This window comes from Rhinolophus sinicus, chromosome 1 (assembly GCF_057876585.1).
Source record: "Rhinolophus sinicus isolate RSI-liver-muscle chromosome 1, RSI-T2T, whole genome shotgun sequence".
NCBI classification, from domain to species: domain Eukaryota; kingdom Metazoa; phylum Chordata; class Mammalia; order Chiroptera; family Rhinolophidae; genus Rhinolophus; species Rhinolophus sinicus.
The window spans coordinates 160,580,186-160,599,526 of NC_142501.1; the positions used below are offsets into that span (position 1 = coordinate 160,580,186).

General features: G+C 42.0%; 1 protein-coding gene across 12 annotated transcripts in view; it reads left to right on the forward strand.

Annotated features, from left to right (window-relative positions):
- The window catches only part of SEPTIN11 (septin 11), a 153,156-nt gene that overhangs the window by 71,001 nt on the left and 62,814 nt on the right, over nucleotides 1-19,341 (forward strand). Inside the window, exons 8-11 of one of the 12 annotated variants that reach the window (XR_012493680.2) lie at nucleotides 2,621-2,753; nucleotides 4,121-4,308; nucleotides 7,872-10,251; nucleotides 12,839-13,260. Coding sequence is in view for 10 of the 12 variants with exons in the window: in XM_019720297.3 (XP_019575856.1) it covers nucleotides 2,621-2,753; nucleotides 4,121-4,308; nucleotides 10,184-10,208 (346 nt within the window). In the remaining 2 variants the exon portion in view is untranslated. Of the gene's footprint in view, nucleotides 1-2,620; nucleotides 2,754-4,120; nucleotides 4,309-7,871; nucleotides 11,739-12,188; nucleotides 13,261-19,341 lie in introns of those variants that run through there. The other 11 variants (XR_012493681.2, XM_019720297.3, XM_019720289.3 and 8 more) reach the window with 11 other exon arrangements.

Genomic DNA, 19,341 nt, shown 5'->3' on the forward strand with positions numbered 1-19,341 from the left:
TGATCCGGTGTACACATTTCATGATGTAATACTTAACTCATATTGTTTGCACTGCACTGTCTTATTGTCTGTCCTATTCTCTTATACTTTTTCTTTTAACATATTGGTTAAGACCCTCGATGGGGTCGTGACCCATTGTTTGAAAACATAGCTCCAGAAACTGGAGCCGAAGCCACGTGGTGGCTGGGACTAGAGACAGAGCCATCTTGGGTGTTCCCAGTATGGTGGGTAGCATTACCCACAGTCCACTCTCTCTGGGGGGTTCTTTTTAAAAAAATTTCCATGATTAAAAAAATTGGGGGAGCTCTCAGTCAACTTGAACAGGTTCTTTAGTGAAGGACTTCTCAGAGCATTTAAGACAAGCAGTGGATGGCAAACCAGTTATAGCAAGTCACCTGGGAAGCATTTTAAAAGTACAGGTTATCTTGTCTGAGCCTTAATCAGCATCTCCAGGAATGACGTCAGGAAACGTATTTAGAATCAAGTCCATTGACACGTGCCCAGGCAGTCCTGACGTGCTGTTGGCTTTGGGAGCTACCGTGCCCTGGGTCTCTCCTGAAGGGAGGTCACACATGGCGTTTTCCCTTTACTCTTTAGACTCGGGAACCCCTTTTTTTGAAGATCTCATGAACTAAGGATCTCTGAAACACATTTTGGGTAGTGTTTCTTGGTAATCTTTCTGTAACATGTGTTCCACTGCTTACTAGAAAGAAGAGGGAGATGTATTCATTATCCTGAAATCCTCAGAAACCGAGTTTCCCCCGAAATTTCATAGAAGGGACAAGTCATCTTCTGCCTTTGGCAATTCTGACCCAAATGACTGGTGATGGAGAATGTGTTGGGAGCTAACAAGCAAAATAAAATTCATGAATTATTTCATCATTCGATTAGCAACATATTTCTGTATCTCTCTGGCTATATATCTTAAGTTTTCAAGTCCAAATATTGCTATTAATATTGGCCAACATTAACATTGGCCAAGCTTGTTTTAGTGTCATGTGAAAGCTAAATACACCTCTGGAAACTCAAAACCCGTGATGTTTATGAACAGGGAGTGCTGATACTTGTGAGGGCAGGAGAGCTTACTTTTAACCAACCAATAGAAGTGTTGATTGTAGAAGTAGAAACAATCCTAATGAAGACACTTTCTCATTGTTTCGTTCTTTGTATATCTACACGCACGTGCACTCCTACCACCTGAACGTCCCTTTTCTCCTCCTAACAGGACAAGTGTGAGTGTTGGGGGTGGCTCCATAGGTGCCACCCACCTGGGAGTCAGCAGTTCACATGAATTTGGTCCACGAGTAAAGGTGGATAACCCTGCAGACGTGTTACTGAGACAACTTGTTCTAGGGAAACTGCAAGGGAGAAATAGAAATAGCACCTCATACAACATCCCCAAATGTGTCTCTCTTTGTATGGGTGTGTGTGTCAGTTGTTCTACCAAAGGTAATATTTCTATAAATGTATTTGTTCTGACTTAGAGATGCTGAGTTGTGGCATTTGATTAAGCTTTATAGACAATTAGGAGTGGGATGCAGTTTAAAATAAAAATAAAACTCCTCCCTGCTCTACTTACAGGTGGTACTAGAACTTGAAAAGTAGCAATTTTCTGTAATATCTTTATATATACACTGTTGTCTCTAGCTGGTTCACTGAGTGTGTTTCCTGAGTTGGGGACTGAAGGAGCACGAGTGGGGGAGGGTAACATTTGATTAGCACTGAGTGCTTTACTCACTTCGCCCCCATTTATTTCCCATACTCATTTCCCTGGAAGGTAAGTGTTACTGTACCCACATCCTCTCCGAAAGCACTGACGCTCAACGGTGCCCTTGCCAAGATCAGTAAGTCAGTTGCTGTGGCCAGAATCCGAAGCCTGATCTGTCTGGCTCCAGTACCTATGCATTTTGCTCCCTACACAATACCACCTCTATTCGGACTGAGTCCAAGTTGTTCCGAGATTTGTGCCTGCGAAGCCTAAAGTCCAAAGGACACACCAGGTGGCTGAGTGGGAGACATAGGTTTATTGAGACTTACAGACTGGGGAGAGTGTCTGGTGGCGGCTGGCCAGGGGGTAGAGCCATACTCGGGCAGAGAGGAATCATGGTTCGATAGGTCCAGCAAAACAAAGAGCATTCTGTGGGAGCCATCATCCAGGAGGCCCTGCAGGCCTGCTGTCATACACAAGCGTCCCTAGGAGCCAGGAGACCTTGACTGTCTGCCGCACATCTGCCTGTGGGCCCGGGCCCTACAATCTCCATCTTCTAAACTTCTGAGTCATATGTTCAGTGTCTGCCTGGTGTGCTGCCCTGGAGGGTACCAGCCAGCCCAGCCCAGGCTTTCCCTGTGTGAATACGCACCGCTTAGAACGTGGCCAATCGGAGACATCCCACCCCGGTAGTGCTGCTCTCTGCTCACTGCCTCATCTCTGGTTCTTGATGCGCTTGTCTTTCTGATCACTGCACAGCTAAAAAGAAGATGGTGCCATTTTATGTGTCTTGTAATATGGTAAGTGGCGGCCTTATCTGTTTTTTGAAAGAGGATGTGTAGAAATTCTGTGAATTAGAATTTCTTATCATGCAACTTTGTGACACTGTCCTTGTTTGTGGTTTTTGAATAGTCTTCAGGAGACGTACGAAGCAAAAAGGAATGAATTTCTGGGAGAACTTCAGAAGAAAGAGGAAGAAATGAGACAAATGTTTGTTATGAGAGTGAAGGAGAAAGAAGCTGAGCTTAAAGAGGCAGAGAAAGAGGTGAGCCATCTGTTTGTCCTTCTTCAAGGAAGAGAAATAAGCGAGATATTTTATTAATGCTTCACACTGTATAGGACTCCATGCCATCCTACGTACTGTCTCCATACATTTACTCACATGTGTGGCATACTAACCTGGCAAGAAAAGTAGGTCATATATTTTTATCCCCATTTTATAGATGATAAAACAAAGTCATAAAGGTTAAGTGATTAATGCAGTCACATGCCTAGTTAGTCGCAAGGCTGAGACTAAAAACTAAGTCTTAGGTCTCCAGACCTGGTCCTATGTTCTTTGTAAGTCTGTATTTCCTTAAAATGTGAGATTTGGGATTCTGGGGCTATTATTATCTTAGTCTATCAGCCAACTCAGTGAGCTAAACAGTGGGGGCCCGTCAGCACCATGTGATGGGCGGCGGGCTCTGTGCACCAGGTCTGTGCTCACACTCCCCCTTCGAGGTCATGCAATCTCTGCTCCATCATCCCTCCGACTCCATCTTGTTCCCCATGCCCTGGCCAAGTTAACCGCTTCTTAGCAGTTCACGTGGATTTCTTCTGTAACACTCATCCAGTTGAGAGAGAGTGTGTATGTAATGTTTGCCTCTGAGGTAGATAGTGGGTAACTCAAGTGCTTGACCTATAGCACAATACATTTCCAAATGAAATGGTCTAAATCATTTCCTCACCATCCCCTTTTAATTTATCTGTATAATGACTGCTGAAACTGAGAGGTTATTTAAATAGCTAAGCACTCAATACAGTTTTGCTGCAATGAAAGGAAAGTTGAGCCTTATTTGCTATTGGCTTTAAGTACCAAGTGAATGCTGGGTGAAAATCTAGAATACCTAGTAAGAATATTTTCCTTCCTCCCTTCCTTTCAGTTTTTGTTTCTGCATTGTGATAATTTTCTAAATTCAATTTTGTCAAGGGTCAGAAATTTCTTATCATATTATTTAAATACACACACATACACACACAGTCACTGTGCATGTCTCTAAATAAATGTATATTGTACATTTTATAAAGAACTACTCTTATCACTAGGCTGAATTTCTTATTAGAAACATGGATGATTTTTATTTTCTTGTTTGAGCTTTTTGCAGTGCATATGTATTTTATTATCAGAAAAAGTGTGCAAGAGACTCCCTTTAGTGCCAAGGGGTCCAAGTCCCAAAGGAGTATGGGGTTGAAAAGGACAGTCTTCCCATCTCTGCTTGGCTCCTCCAGGAGCACCAGACACCGCGACACTGCTGTCCTTCAGGCGCGTGCAGCAGCACGGCTCGGGTTTTGTTTTGAACAGATCCAAATAACCCGATGCCTGGACACTTTTCGTTGCCTTCACCAAGGTTGTTCTCTTCTTTTTCTCTCCAGCTCCACGAGAAGTTTGACCTCCTAAAGCGGACACACCAAGAAGAGAAGAAGAAAGTAGAAGACAAGAAGAAGGAGCTGGAGGAGGAGGTGAACAATTTCCAGAAGAAGAAAGCAGCAGCTCAGCTCCTACAGTCCCAGGCCCAGCAGTCTGGGGCCCAGCAAACCAAGAAAGACAAGGATAAGAAAAAGTAAGCGGGTGTCACCCCCATGGATGGGGGCCTTCTAACAATTTATTCCTCTTGCATGTATGTCTCCACTTTTCCCATTTACAGACTGGAAACTGGTCTGTTACCAGAAGGATAAAACCAAGTATTTCCTCTACAGTGCAGGGAAGATGCTAAAGGTTTTTGAAGTATTTCTAAAGGGTACACTAACATTAATTTATAAAACTTGACCACATGATCAAGCAGTCAGCACTGGAGTAATGTGTCGTCTCCAGTAGCGTCTTCTGCACCAGTACTAGGACTTTTGAGAAGAAAGTTTATTTCTCTTCACTACTCTTTGGAGACAGTCCTCATAACTCCTGGTAAAGAGCATCCTAAAATTATGATTGTTAAAATTATTTTTCTACTCTGTGTTATAATAAGCCTTATAATAAGCCAGCCATTGTTCCCAAATGAAAGATGTGAAAGAAGTGCCACTAGTTTTCCTCTAAATTCAACAAGAGGATGAATTGTTTTATTGTGAGAATGGGATCACAATCGCATCCAGTAAAGACACCCCTACGACCCTCAAGACACACCTGTACACCTCCACCTCCACCACCCCGCACACACAAATACCATTTTAAAATATGGCCTTGATTTAATGTGCCGAAGGGTCAGATTCTGCTCCTGTGGTGGTCACTTCCGATGAGGCTCCCCTGGCAGTTGCCTGAGTCCATTGGGAGACGGGTTTCCGTTGACATTCTCCTGGTATTTGAAGTGCTGTATCAAATCACCGTAAAGACTAGAGAGTGCAGTTTTATGACAATCGCTGTTGGTTCGACAGGAAGCACAGTGGTGGGTAAGACACCTTTGAGGAAAGAAAACCACTGTGGTGACCAGATGGGGAGCCCACGGAGGCTGCACTCCTCTGTCTATTGAACGTGTCGTGCTCTTAGGGCAGCAACAAGGCAGCTGAACATGGCTCATCCTGAGATGCTAAGGTTCTAGGGGGAATGCTGACAACTCAGTAAACAATAAAAATGTTGGCACTCAAGCAGGCAAAGAGTTGCATTCTTAAAAAACATAGCCGACAGGATTGCATCTGCACATTAACTGAGACCTGTCACGGGGAAGTGAGCCCCAGGGTGGCGTTCGCTTCGTCTGAGGGAACGCGCAGGCTCACCCCTGAGGAATCCTGTTACATTGCCTGTGGGAGAAAGCAAAATGCACTACTACAGTCACACAGGGAGAAGAGGTTTAAATGATACTTGACGGACTTTACAAGCTCCGAGACAGCAGAAAATGAGAGCCAAGGAGCAGGCTCATTTTATAGGCAATCGAAAGTAGTTGGTGGAGGTGAGGTGTGATTTTAATGGGGTTAGTCCAGACCCAAGTGATCAAAGAACTACAAGGGCCAAAAATTTAGTTATTCTGGATTAATTTTGAGAGTAACAATTGCCTAGATTATAACCCAGTTCAAGAAAGCACGTTGTAGCTGCACAGGTTGGGAAAGCATCGGTCACTACTGGTGACGTTCTCCATGCAGAGATTCAGAGTGCAGTGACTCCCCCACTGAAGACAAAATGAAAGCCATTTGGCATCATACTCTTGTTGATATAAACTCACCCAAGATAAAAATAGGTGTGTGTGTGTGCGTGGGCACATCTCTAGGCATGAATGAAACAGAAAAGGCTGCTGACTCACAGCTGAGGAAACCCAAAGTCAAGTTTTTCGTACCCGGAAGCACTCGAATACATAAAGGTACATATTTTAAAACTGAAAATGTTGATAGAAGACCAGCAATGTTCCCAGGAGATTTCTTGTTACTGGATGTGCCTTTAAGCAATAAAAATTCCCAGAGCTGATCAGTACTGTGCCTCCATTTTACAAAGTCTCTCTAGTGACAGATGTTCCCGTGTAGGGATGTTTTTCCTTGCCCGTTTGAACATTTTAGGTTAGTTTCTTCCCTACTTTGGGCCTTAGCAATGTATAATGCTTTTCAAGTTATGTGAAGGATGTGTGAGTTCTGTTCTAGCCTTATTTATACCTTCTCATTTTTTTATTAATGGAATTAGACTGAATTTGGTACATACTCACCAGGTTTTGTGCCTGACAATGGCACATATTTTTTGGCAACTTCTTTTCCACACTTGCCCATTTGAACAGTGAAAACAATTGCCAGTTGGAGTCCTGAAGTGTAAAAGTAAAAAAAAGCAAAACAAACAAACGAAAAAAACCCCGCCACTCCTCGTGCAGCCAGGGGAGAGTTTTGGTTAGAGAGGACCACAGACAGACAGTAACCAGGGTAACCAGAACAGCACTTTGAAAATAAACGGGAGACTCTTCCCTCCTCACGTAGCTGGGGGAGATGCTGGAGTCACCATACATGCCACGTAGGCTTTGTTCTAGAGAGAAAATTTAAAAAAAAAAAAGAGAAAGAGAGAGAGGTGCTTATTTATTTGTCTGCTATGTTTCCACGTCAGAGCTTAACTTAGTTTTTCTAATAGATTTAAATTTTGTTTTTTTCTATTTTAATGACATGCTCCCTTTCTAATGTAGGTAAGGCTTTTATACTTCTCCTTGACCGGTAGTGTGGCATGAGAACATATAACATTTTCTAAGATTGCAAAGTAGAACTAACCCTGGCACTGCCATTAGCTGGACCCCACCTCCTGCCATCTCTGGCCACCAAGTCACTTTCCTTGTTTGTGGCTACACCACAGTGGTGGCAATGCCTGAGGGTGAGTTGTTCCGTGGACAGCGTTCATCTTTTTTGAACACTTTGCACAACTGCCAGCAGGCATTTGCTGGTTAAGATGCATCCATCCCAGAAGAAAGTTTTAAAATCCAGCATTTAAAATTGTACCTGCCATCTGATAACTATAGTTTACACAATCATCCACTCATCTTTGAAAAAAAGAAATAAATCTGTGTTTTGCTAAGGAATGAAGTTGCATATTTTGGACTTGTCTCCAGTTAGACATGTGGATCTCGGATTTGGCACGGCCTTGAACCTAAAAGAGGGGGAAAGCTCCTGGCATTACTATAGCGATAACCACGTCATGATTGTCCTTTTTTTCCCCTCCCCAAGTAGATTAATAGCATGTCCCCCATCCACTGTATTCCAATCCCCAAGTTCATGGTTCCAAGTAATTTATCGTATATTTATTCTCTGGTTCCAAGTCATTTACCGTATATTTATTCTCTGACTCCGGCAGCTCAGAAATGGAAGATGCAACCCCTATTCAGTACCAATGAGATGACCAAATCTAATACATAATGGTTTTGTGTTTTTGGAGAAATTAAAAATCAAACCATAAATCCTTCCACTAGAACATGCAGTGGTTTCAAGAACTCACTTGTGAATTCTCAGTTCCGTGCAAACAGAAACTAACCACGTGTTCTTTAATTCAGTATTAAATAATGTTGCTTTTGCTTGTCATGTAGAAGAGCTTACTCAAATTTTTGGTTTTAATTTCTGTCAATTCCATAATCATTGCATGAGCATTTACCATCACCGAATGCTGGTGCTGGCGCTCCTAATTTTCCTTTCTTTTTTATTTATTATTATTTCTAACTTTTTTGTTTTGTTTTTTAACTTGCAGTGCAAACTTCACATAAAGCCTGGCAAGCCAAGGATCGTTCCGCATTCACCTGCTTTTGCAGTAATATTGTATCTCTGCCATCTGTGTCCTTTTGTTTGTTTGTTTTTTTTACCCTCCCCCAGACACCAATAACTATTAACTCATTTTGCTGAATGTTGTTGGATGGTGGAAAATAATAGAACAAGGGAATAACAGCAAAAGCTGTGTGCAGCTGGACTTTGTTTCTGGAAAGTACATGATTTGCCTTTTGTGCCTGTTCCTAGTGGCAGCAGGAAGCATGCCTGTTACTTGTATGTTGCTTTGGACTGAGGGAAGGAGGGGAAATTGCTACATGTATGTTTGACAGGAAAACTTCTTACCACCTCAGCAGCTAAACTATAAACCCGAGTAGTTATGACAACAACTTGCTTTTCTTGATTATTCATCTCCGTGATGGCAAGAGCCCTGAACTCACTCTATCTCTTCTCCGCACCTGCTCCAAACCCAACGTAGCTTTGTATGTAGGCAGAACAGTAGGTAAGCTTTATATGACTTTTATACATGCATGGATTTATTATTATAACAACATTATTTGGCCTAGGTTGTAGGTCTGTTCAGACTGACTGTCTCCTCTTATGGTTTTAAAAATGTTTCTGAACCCCTATCTCAAATTCTGGCCAAGTTGGACATAATAAGAAAACTATGGTTGCGTTCACTTTTATCATTGCGACCTTGATCCTCTCACAGATAGAAGTCTCAAAGGTTGAATAATACAACATTGCTTGGTAGAAAAATCTACTAAGGAGGTTGGGCTTTCCATAATCTCCTTACTACTGACAATTAGCAACCTTTCAAAAACACCTAAATTTGTTCTCATTGGGCTGAGAGGGAGGGGCTCATGACTGGTGCCAGGATATCGGTACTTCTAATAATATTTTTCAATAATCATGAGAAAAATTTTCAGAAATCCTTCAAATAGAGAATTGGTTGTAAACTGCAGCACAAATTTGAGGGGACCATGTCAATTTCAGGTGGAAATGGGAAGGAACGTAACACAAACCCAAGTCTACGAAAACAGAAATGGAGCTTCACACCCAGCCTCCTTGCATAGAGTCCTTTCCATACTGGCGATAAAGGAAAGAAGAAATAGAGCAATCCATTTTTCAAATCCAGTTGTCCTGAAGGAATTTCCTCACCTTTCCTCTCAACACAGCTAGCTCCACCTGTTCTTTACATCCAAGGCCCATCGTTCTAACAATGAAGATCAGGGTAACCCATACGTCAGGACATAGACTACACCCCACATGTATATGGGAAGGAGCATATTTAATCTCTTTTCTGTCCTCTTCCTTTGTGAGGCTTATTGATGTTCATCTTGATTCCCCCCGCCCCCCCACTAACAAGGTCTTCCTTGTTTCCTCTCTAACTCTGTAGTCTCTTGTTTCTTACACGTACTTGAAAGACTAACGTTTCTCATGGACCTGATACTTCTGCATTTCCTTCTGGCCTTCACTAGTCATACAATGAAGTCAATGGGATACAATACCTGTACCTCCCCAACACACACAAACACATTTTTTAAAAAATTAATAAATCTGTAGATGATTTCAGTAAAGATTTTTTTTTCCTTCTCCTCATCCTCAAACATACTCTTACAGGAAAGAAGGAATGGTCTTCCATGAGCTAATTTAGGCCTAATTAGGCGAAGTAAGAAATCAGTTTCATTGAAGCCCAAACTAAGCCAAAACAGAAACAGCAAACGAGGAGCAGCGATAGTGGTCTAAGGACAGGTTCAGTAACGGGACCAGGGTTTTTGTTTTTGCTTTTGTGTTTTAATGATTCTAGTGTGACGCTAGCCATGGAGCAGCCGAGTGTGGCATGCTGATTTCTCACCATGGGCTGAGTTTGCTCGGACGCTGTGCACCATACAGAGCTTGAGTGCGTGTTGTGTGCTTGTCCCAACCACTGCCTGTGTGAGCTTTTTTGTGCCTTGAAACAGAAAAGACTTTTAAATTCTAAAAACGCATCACTTTAAAATGTTCATTTTTAATGCTTCCTAAAGCCTCTTTAAAGTGAGCTGAGCCATGGAAGGCATCCAGCTGACTTTCTGGTTCCAAGATTATTGATTAATTGGATTGATCTTTTTTCCATTAAATTTTTCACTGTCAAATAAATCACATGGAGAGTCAGGGAATAAAACATCCAAAGAAATATCAAGCATATAGAAGCTTTTTTCAAATGCGTTGCTTCTGAACTTTTTTCTACCCCTGCTCCCGGCCCCGTTTAGTTTGTTATTGCTGCCCTTCTTTCTGTATCTGTGCCTTTTTTCACAGTAGTCCTTGGCTCTGCACGGAATAAATGATACCCTCCAATCTAATTGGATATGCTTTCGCCTTTGCATGTAAGTACGCTAGTAAGAAACCTTTGAGATCTTTGACTTTTGAAAATTAGAGAAATAACTGGGATAGATGGATTTGGTTTTATTTTTGGAGGGGGGTAAGGAGGTAATGGTTTGAGTAGCTTTTGGTTTAAAAATAAAAATTACATATATTTAAAATGGCCACATTTATATCTTTTTCACAAGAAACATGTAAATTCAATTTTTCCTTGATCTCAGTGTGGAAGTGAGAAATTACCAATCCCAGTCTGTGTCCACACAATGTCATGGGTTTCACTGGGTGTTACAGAGCGTCCTTGGTTCTGACTGTGTCAATAAAGCTCGAATGAGAAACTACTACCTTCCACTGGATAAAATCAAGAGGAAAAACTTTTTATGCTAGGCTGCCTCTAGACTGCCGAATTTTTGTGGTCATCTTGGTTTAATGGTCTTGCCCTGGTGCTAACTGCTGGCAGTGATCATTTTACCCTTTTTTTGTTTTTGTGAGACAGCTCTAGCTGGCCTGGCCTCTCCCCACATCTCTTGTTCAACCATAATGACCATCTTTTTGCTTCTTCCAGACTTAGACACCCATAACCCTTGTACTTGTACATGAAGTAGGATGTGAGGGAAAAACACCTATGAGCATTTATTGGCAGTTCAGAGACTATGTTTTCCAGCTTAGGCTCTTAACAAATTGGCCAAGATTTTGTCCAGAAAGGGCATCTCAACCAGGGGGACATTAATGTAAAACTAGACACAGGTTACTTATTATCTTCCTCCTCTGCTTTGTAATCTCACCGGCAGTAACATGCTTCCTAACAAACAGACTTGGTCTCCTCCCTGTCTTGACATAAGTGTTTCACATACGAACTGTTGAGTCAGATTTTTCAGCTGTTCCCAACCCACATCATACTGTCTCTGTGTGGTCCTGCCGAAACCGTCCATTCAGATCCCTTTGCTTTGCCATTTGCAAGTGTCTGAAATTGTCGAGTCTCAGCTGCCAGAAGTCTTGGTTCCATTGACAGGATACATATGTGATGACCCTTTAGTGGAAATTATGGCCTACAAAGCCTAGATTATATGTAGGTATGAAGGGAATTTTTAAAATGAATTGAAAACTTAAGCTGTGAACAGCGTTAGAACTTTGTCTATTTCTTAATTTTAAAATATGCTGATTTGCCTTAAACTGTAGTTGTAGATTATTGTCATTTTGCTGTTTGAAAATAACCAATGTGTTTCTAAAACTGTTGTGTAATCTACTTTTAGTAATGCAGAATTGTCATATATGTAAGCTGCATGTTAGACACGTGTCTTTTTTTAAAAATGAAAATAATTGTATTGATCTAAAGCATACCATTTTTTTATTTTCAAGTATGAAAGTAATCACTGAGCAAACATGCTCAGTAATTTGGTGTCTGTTCAGGTAGGAGAGTGGTGGACAGGTAATCTATGCATATATCACTAGTGCCAAGACATAAAGTGGGGGAAAATATATTTTTACCCAAACATCGTGTGCCCTTTTGTGAGTTCTTTTCAATCACTGTTTGATATGCATATGTGCCCATGCTGATTATACTGGATAAAAGAAATAGGGAAGAAAGAGTCTCATGCTTTCCTGCCTTGTCTGGTGGTCTTGGAATGCTACCCTCTGGGCAGCACCAGTTTCTCCAAGATACTTACCATGTGGCGTCCTGTACTTCACAGACTGTCTCTGCCACCTTTCTCCCCTACCCATTCCCATACCCTCTGTCCTGATTGGTGTCCCTGGCACACCACTGCCCTACGTCCAGACGAGGCGTCGTCGTCTTCCCCAGACACTGCTGCTGAGGAGTCAGCCCTGTAACTGACACACTGCTATTCTTTCCCAGTTCATTGTAGAGAAGCTCCTTTTTTTTTTCTTTTTTAAGCCTTTAAGAATCCAATTTGAATCTGAACCTTTCTTTTTTTCTCTTCTGTAGCTTCTTCTTTATGTAACCATCCTGTTGACAAGCCCTACTCTCTCCTAATGGACATAAAGCATTAGAAGAGCAGGAGCTGTCTGTTCACACGTGTTGGGGAAGAGTTACCTCATTTCCACCATCGCCTCCTTTCCTTTTATAGTCTGGGTCAAATATTGCACTGCTGTTTGTATCTGTCAATGTCTGTTTACAAACCACTCCCCATTTGTGGTTACTAACATGACTTCTCACTACCAAAAAGAGTAGTATTTACTACTACTACAAAGGAAATTGAGTGAAACAGAGAACTTGGGCCAAGACCCAAGATAGCCAGCCATGTGTTGGGATCCAAGAACTCCCAGACTGAAGACAGCATGTACCGTAATCTGAGGTGGCCACCAGCCACCCCCAGGGTCCACAAGCTTGATGTCATGTTAACTCCAGACCTCTCTGTCCTATGAGCGACATTCTGAGCAGCCCCCTCAGGACCCTCAACCATCAATCAGGTCATAAGATCTGGGCAACATTTTCCTTCCTTTCTGTTAATTTTTTGGGTTGTTTTGGAGTTTGGGAATTTTTTTTTTAAACATTTGGTATTGCATGAACAGAGATGGCTACATTTTTTTTTTTAATTTGGAGTGTTCTATTGATACAATGTTTTTATTTTTCAGCTGACCATCTGCCTCTTGAGAGAGAGAAGTGGGCATCCTTCCTTTAAATTCAGGAACCATTGTTGTTTTGACTCTTTTTCTGTTACCTGCATCCTTTATATAGTTGTTTGGGGTTGTGGATTGTTTTGGAAAAATGATATTTCCAGTTAGCCAGTTCTGTTTTATGTATTGGTTATTCAAACTTAATTTTGGTTATCAAAATTAAGCCAGTTTTAAGCTCAAGGGGAAGCTCAATGAAGTTTTAAGTCACAATTCTGTTTAAAATGCTCTCATCATCTCAGACACAACCCAAAAAAATCCCTTTCCTGTCACTGGGGTTTTGACCTACCAGTCTTAAATCATGTTTAAAATGTGCCAGTTTTGGATAGATGACTTTTCTGCCTCTGGGACTCAATTTATATTTAAAGGTATCTTCAAATAACTTTCTGGCCCATCCCTGCCTTTTTATTTATTGTGAAGCTCTGCTTTAGTTTGTGTCTAGAGTTGTGCTTAGACCACGGGAAACAAACCTCAAACAAGTACACATCCTGTGCCAGACAACAGGGTCATTAGCAGTGGTTCTGTCCACACGGTCTTCTCAGGGTTACCACGTGGCTTTCTCCACTATGTCTGCAAAAACATCTAGGAATCACTTAACATACACCCACATACGAACACACAGACTTCTGCCACTGGAGTTTGTGATTTCTAATGGGTCTGAAGGTTAATTTGGAGACCGGTTTTTGACAGGCTAGATTACTTTATCAGCAGTCACCTCTTAGGGGTGGTTTTCATAGTTAAGGGAGAGTTTTCAATTTCATTTCTATTTTAGAGCATGAACATGCATTTTAAGTTACCTTTTAATTTCGTTACTTGTCTAGTCTTTGCTTATTTCCATCGTTTTTCAGCCACATAGTAGGTAGGTCACAAAAGTACTATTGGTGGCATGAGTTGCATTTGGTGAAGATCCTTAGAAGTGTCCCCTCTATTTCATAATCGTCATATAGGCTTCTGTCAAAAGGTGAAATGATTAAGCAACAGTCTGTGCTTCTTGAATCATTTTTTTTTCTTCCCCTTTCTTCCGCCTTCCTTCCCCCACTGCCCCCCCACTCCGGTTCAAGCCGTTGTTTCTCAGTCTAGTTGTAGGACCCAGCTCCCTGGCCCATGCTGGTATTATGAGCCTTGCGCTCCCCTCGCCGGCTGCCGGCCACTCACACTGGCCACTGGCCACTCATAGCGGCACACAGTAGCCCACGGCAGCTCAAGGCAGCCCTGCTCCAGGGAGAGCTGTTGTTCACAATCTTAGCTGTAGAGGGCGCAGCTCACTGGCCCATGTGGGAATCAAACCGACAGCCTTCGGTGTTAGGAGCACTGAGCTCCAACCGCCTGAGCTTCCAGGCCAGCCCGCCTCCTGAATCATTTGATTCTTGGAAAGAGGTTGTTTAGAGCACACTGGCAAGAGGCGTTCTTTACTTAGATACTGATTAAATGCAATGATCAGGTTCATCTGAGCCATTAAATGATCAAAATATGGGTCAAGAGCCATCCCTTCCAGTACAGTCTGTAAGGATAGAAATCTGCTAGTGACATGACCAGTGGTTGGGGGGGTGGGGTGGGCGGGCGTGGTTGAGTATTGACTCCTCAACTGATGCCACAGCGTTACAAATTATATCAGTTAACCTATTGTGTATGAAACTACTGTAATCATTAAGTATAATTGGATTTAGTTTTAAACTCATTTTTTGTATCAGCTTTACCCTGTCACTCATTTTAAAAACAAATTCTGGATCAGGTTGTAGACATTTTTGGAGCAGTATTCAAAATGAAATTAGGCAGAATTATGTTCAGTGGATAAGGATGTAGTCTATTGCTGCTATTCCATTTCTTCCCCTCATTAGTCCCCAGGTCAGAGGAAGTGTAGTAGGAATCTGAATGGGGGCGGGGACAGGCTGTTCTAAGTAGGTGGACCTCTGTTCAGGTACCTGGGGAAAGCTGATTGCGGTCAAATGCACGGCCATCTCTGTTGACTCGGCATTTTACTTCAAGTGATTCTTGTTCTCAAGTGTCGATAAAACTGGTAGGTTCTCAAGTCCTCCTGGCTGATCGACTAGAGATATGAAAACATCCCAGGGCTAATTATCATCAATAATAAAAAATGACTTTTCCCAAAGCAGACTGGAAAAGAAAAGCAAGGAGAATTGAGCCATCTGAACTTCTTTCCATGGGTAACAGGCAACAGGCTTATTTTGCATTCATTTTTTTTAAAAAATATTACTTGATTTCAGATACAGACGCTGCCTTATTGCCTTATTGCCACAGGTGTAGTCTAGATGATCTGCTTGATACTGGCACAGCACTCGTATGAAGGGAAGGTCCCATCTGGTCAGTATGCACTGAGTGGGAGCAGATAAAATTAGGTCATCTTCCCATCAACTGTCTCTATGAAATGAAACTTCCTTCTTAGGTATGTTAGTTACGTATTTTTACCTATCATTGGCCCAGCTTATGGATAATTCTGGATATCTGAAAAACTAAGTACAGAATTTTACTCTTCACATGACGTTTCTATACAAAGCTTTCTGCTTTGCTGATGACTGCCATATTTCCACCGTGGGAGACTGCCAGCGGCGGCAACGTGGCTCACTTTGAATATCCTTGTACTTAAATTCTTAAGAGAGCGTGGCATTTAGTCTTTGTGACACCATCTGGCTTTCAGATCAATCTCTAACAAGCAACCGGCATCCCCGGGGCTGATGAAAGGATTGACTGTTAATTTGGAGACTGAGTCTAGGTATCCACTCGCCTCCCCTTCCAACCTTTCTACTCTGACAGGTAGCTGTACAAGTATGTAAATGAGAGCATCCAGCTGAGGTACAGACGATTTCCCATCTGGCTCACATCAGTTATGTACTTGTAGTGTGGAGTTGAATGGCATTTCAGTTCACTGTGGAAACTGAAAATCATGGCACCTAGAGCAGAGGAGCTAGAGGCTATTATAACGAGGTTGGGCCCTGTCCCACAAAGTATGTACAGGCGAGGGTGCAGAATAACGTCCTACAAAGCTTGGTTCAACTGTGCATTCTCTGCACCAGGCTTTAGACCTCTGAAGAGTTGCAGTTCTAGCGCTCTTGTCCTTCATATCCATCCATCCACCTTCTCTCACTCACCCTTTCCTGCTCTTTCCCAATACTTTTTTATTCTATGAACTTCACCAGGCCAACATGAGGCGCTGGTGACATAGCCATGAACTGTGAATTGTAATTGTCTTTGTGTGTAGAACGCATAAGCACAGCACATTTTTGGAGTAAATGCAAAGCTAAGCCCTTTCTATGCTCAACTGCTGTAGATTGTAACCTGAAAAGCAATCCTCCCCGCCCCCCCGCAAGTTGCTTTTCAGTGGTGGCTTAAAGTTGCCTTTCATTCTGCAGTGTCCTCTTGCCTAACAAACTAAGCTGTTTCTGAGGAATGAGAAGCCAATCCACTGGGCCTATGGTTTTGTACTGCCCCACTGTTGTGCAACACAATGAGGTCAACAATCTAGCAATTGATCTGCTATGGAAGTTGTACTTTTTAAAAGTCAGGACAAAGGGAGAGATTCTCATTTCATCCTTAATTCAGAAGCTCCCGGGAACTAGAGTTATGAGCTCTTCTCAAATTTCTCAGATAAATACACTCTAGGTTACCTCTTATACCTTTTCAATAATCAAGAGATGTCAAAGGGAGAGTTGTGTCTCTTACACATGGGTGTTACATATTCGTATGTCGTAAAAACCGCTAAACTCTGGTGGTGAGGGAAAGCTTTTAATTCCTTGACATTAAGCACTTCATCTTTTTTGACCTAATGATTGGTAAAATCCAACTAAAAGTGAAAGCATCAAGGTTTTAATTTGTAAAACTGGATTGTTGTTTTTGGTATGAGACCTGTCTAGCTACCACCTGCGCCACAACGTGGCAGATCCTGCTCCTTTTCCCTCAGTCCCGCATGCAGACCTCCTGTGCCTTAAGTGACATGAACTGGTAACTACAAATGATGCTGATGTATTGCTTAGCAACAAGAGATGGGCGTTCAATTCTTCATTCCCATAGAGTAAGCCCAAACCACCCAATTTTTCCCAGAAACTTAAAAAGATGCTTCATTTTCCTAGAAGCACCATCTAGTGGCCAAAGCTCAAAACAGTAACAAGCATAGTAAAAGCTAACTTCAAGAATTTTTGGTGGCTTTAGAAGTAACAATTACTTGTTAGGCAAAACTTCAAGATATCAAATATAAAGGGTGAAGATTTGAGATGAGGTAGAATTTGAACCTTGTTAAAAATTCTTAACTATATGGCACTGGACAATCCTCTAACCCTCAACTTGTTAATGTACGCCAGGCTTGCTGTCTCCCAGGGTGGCTGTGTGAACATTTGGCACGCACAGTATTTTCCTTTTCCAGTTGAAAATGTACAAACTACCTTAAGGATGAATATAAGCTCTCTACCACGTTGGCCAAGCATCAGTGACTTAAATCACATTTGAATTGAAAGGCCATGTGCTGCTTTGGGTAGTAATGCTCAAGCACAACTTACTGTTTCCCCGAACATAAGACCTAGCTGGACCATCACCTCTAATGCGTCTTTTGGAGCAAAAATTAATATAAGACCCAGTCTTGGGGCAGCCAGGTGGCTCAGTTGGTTAGAGCATGAGCTCTGGACAACAGGGTTGCTGGTTCGATTCCCACATGGGCCAGTGAGCTGCACCCTCCACAGCTAGATTGAAGGACGACTTGGAGCTGATGGCCTCTGGAAAAATACACCGTCCCCCAATAAAATTAAAATAATTGCGGTTTAAAAGGTTAAAAATAATTGCAAAAAACCACAATTACTTAAAAAAAAACAAAAAACACCCGATCTTATAGTAAAATAAGACCCGGTGTTATGTAAGACCGGGTCTTATATTAATTTTTGCTCCAAAAGACGCATTAGAGCTGATGGTCCAGTTAGGTCTTATTTTCGGGGAAACACGGTAGTTTCAAAGTAAATTAAAAAGGTTGAAAATCCAGGCATGTAAAGAACAAGTACAGAGGACATACTTATGTGTAGATTCTAACAGAAAAGAAATTGGTTTTGGGGGGCGGAACAGGCACCAGTGTCTTAATTCCCTCAGTGGCGGGGGATGGAGGTTCAGATTCTCATCAGTTTGGCTGAGTGAAGAGCTACAGTCTAGCTTCCTTCAGAGCCAAAGGCATAGTGTCAGGAACATTGCTGATAAGTGTTGTAGGCAACATTTGGGGGCACTCCCCATTCTAGAACCCCCCCACTTTACTATAAGACATCTGTAGAAAAATATTCAAGTCTCCAGATGACCAACTTCATACCAATCTTGCAGAGAATGAAGTATTTAGCTTTTAGTCTAATCTTCAAGATTCAGCGCATGCACGGTCACCTTTTCTGTTGAATGATTAGGATAATTTATGCCCTTGCGTTTGTGGGGCGCTTCATGGAATGACAGGTTTTCTAACCACCAGCAGGAACAATTGGGATCCTTGAAAGTCAAATTTCTAAACCTTGAATAGTTTGTGATGTGTGCCAAGATTTAAGTCAAGTAACTTGGGACAGGCTACTGAGAATAGTTTCAGGCAAAGCAGGATCTAACTGAAGAGCAGGCACATAATCATGAAAAGGTGTGCACTGTTCAAGAATTAACTGCGCTTTCTCTGTTTCAGCCCCATGAGTTCAGGCCCCTCAGAGCCAAAGTTCTCCAAGAGCCCCAGGTAGCTCAGGCCCCGGGGCAGTGCTCAGGTCTGGTCTCCCAAAGTGCTATCACGTCACCGAACTATGCGTTAAGTGAGCTTTACTGAGGCAGGCTTGCTAGCAGCCCAACCACCTCAATTCAGTTTCCCATGAAAAGAACACTATGTTACCAACCGGTAAATTCAGAAAAACCTCAAGATCAAGGAATTCAAATCCCTGTCCTAACGTCTGTTCATTCTGTAGCTCCTGAACTACAAATGAAGTATTCTGGCCCTAAACTCAATTGTATCACTAGCTTTTCACATAACTGTTACTCATCTGATAAATGGGTGGGAATCAAGTGCCATTTACTTTATGGAAATGAACATATGGACTCCCTGAAGCTCCCACAACTGAGAATTAAGAAACAGAACCAGAGGAAGATTAGGGTAAGCGGGACTTTTAAATGTGTGTCTACAAAGCTAGTCTCTTGCTACTACCTTCACTGTAAAACAGTTCATTCTTTTATCTTCTCTTCACTTATATGTAAGTAAAGGTTTTCTTTTTGATTGGATTGTAAGGTTGTAAGCAGGTAAAGGGAGCCAACCCTACCAAGAATTTCAAGAAAGCTGACCTGAGAATACTCCGTTACAGCGGAACGAAATCAGTAAGTTAAAAATGCTAAGTTACCTAGATGGGGGTCTGTGCCTGCCCTCACACACAGTTCCATTTAGATGAGAATTTACTGTTTGGAAGGTCCACAGTCCACCAGTGAGAAAATAAAGGAAAAATCCTCATGTCAAAACCTGCACC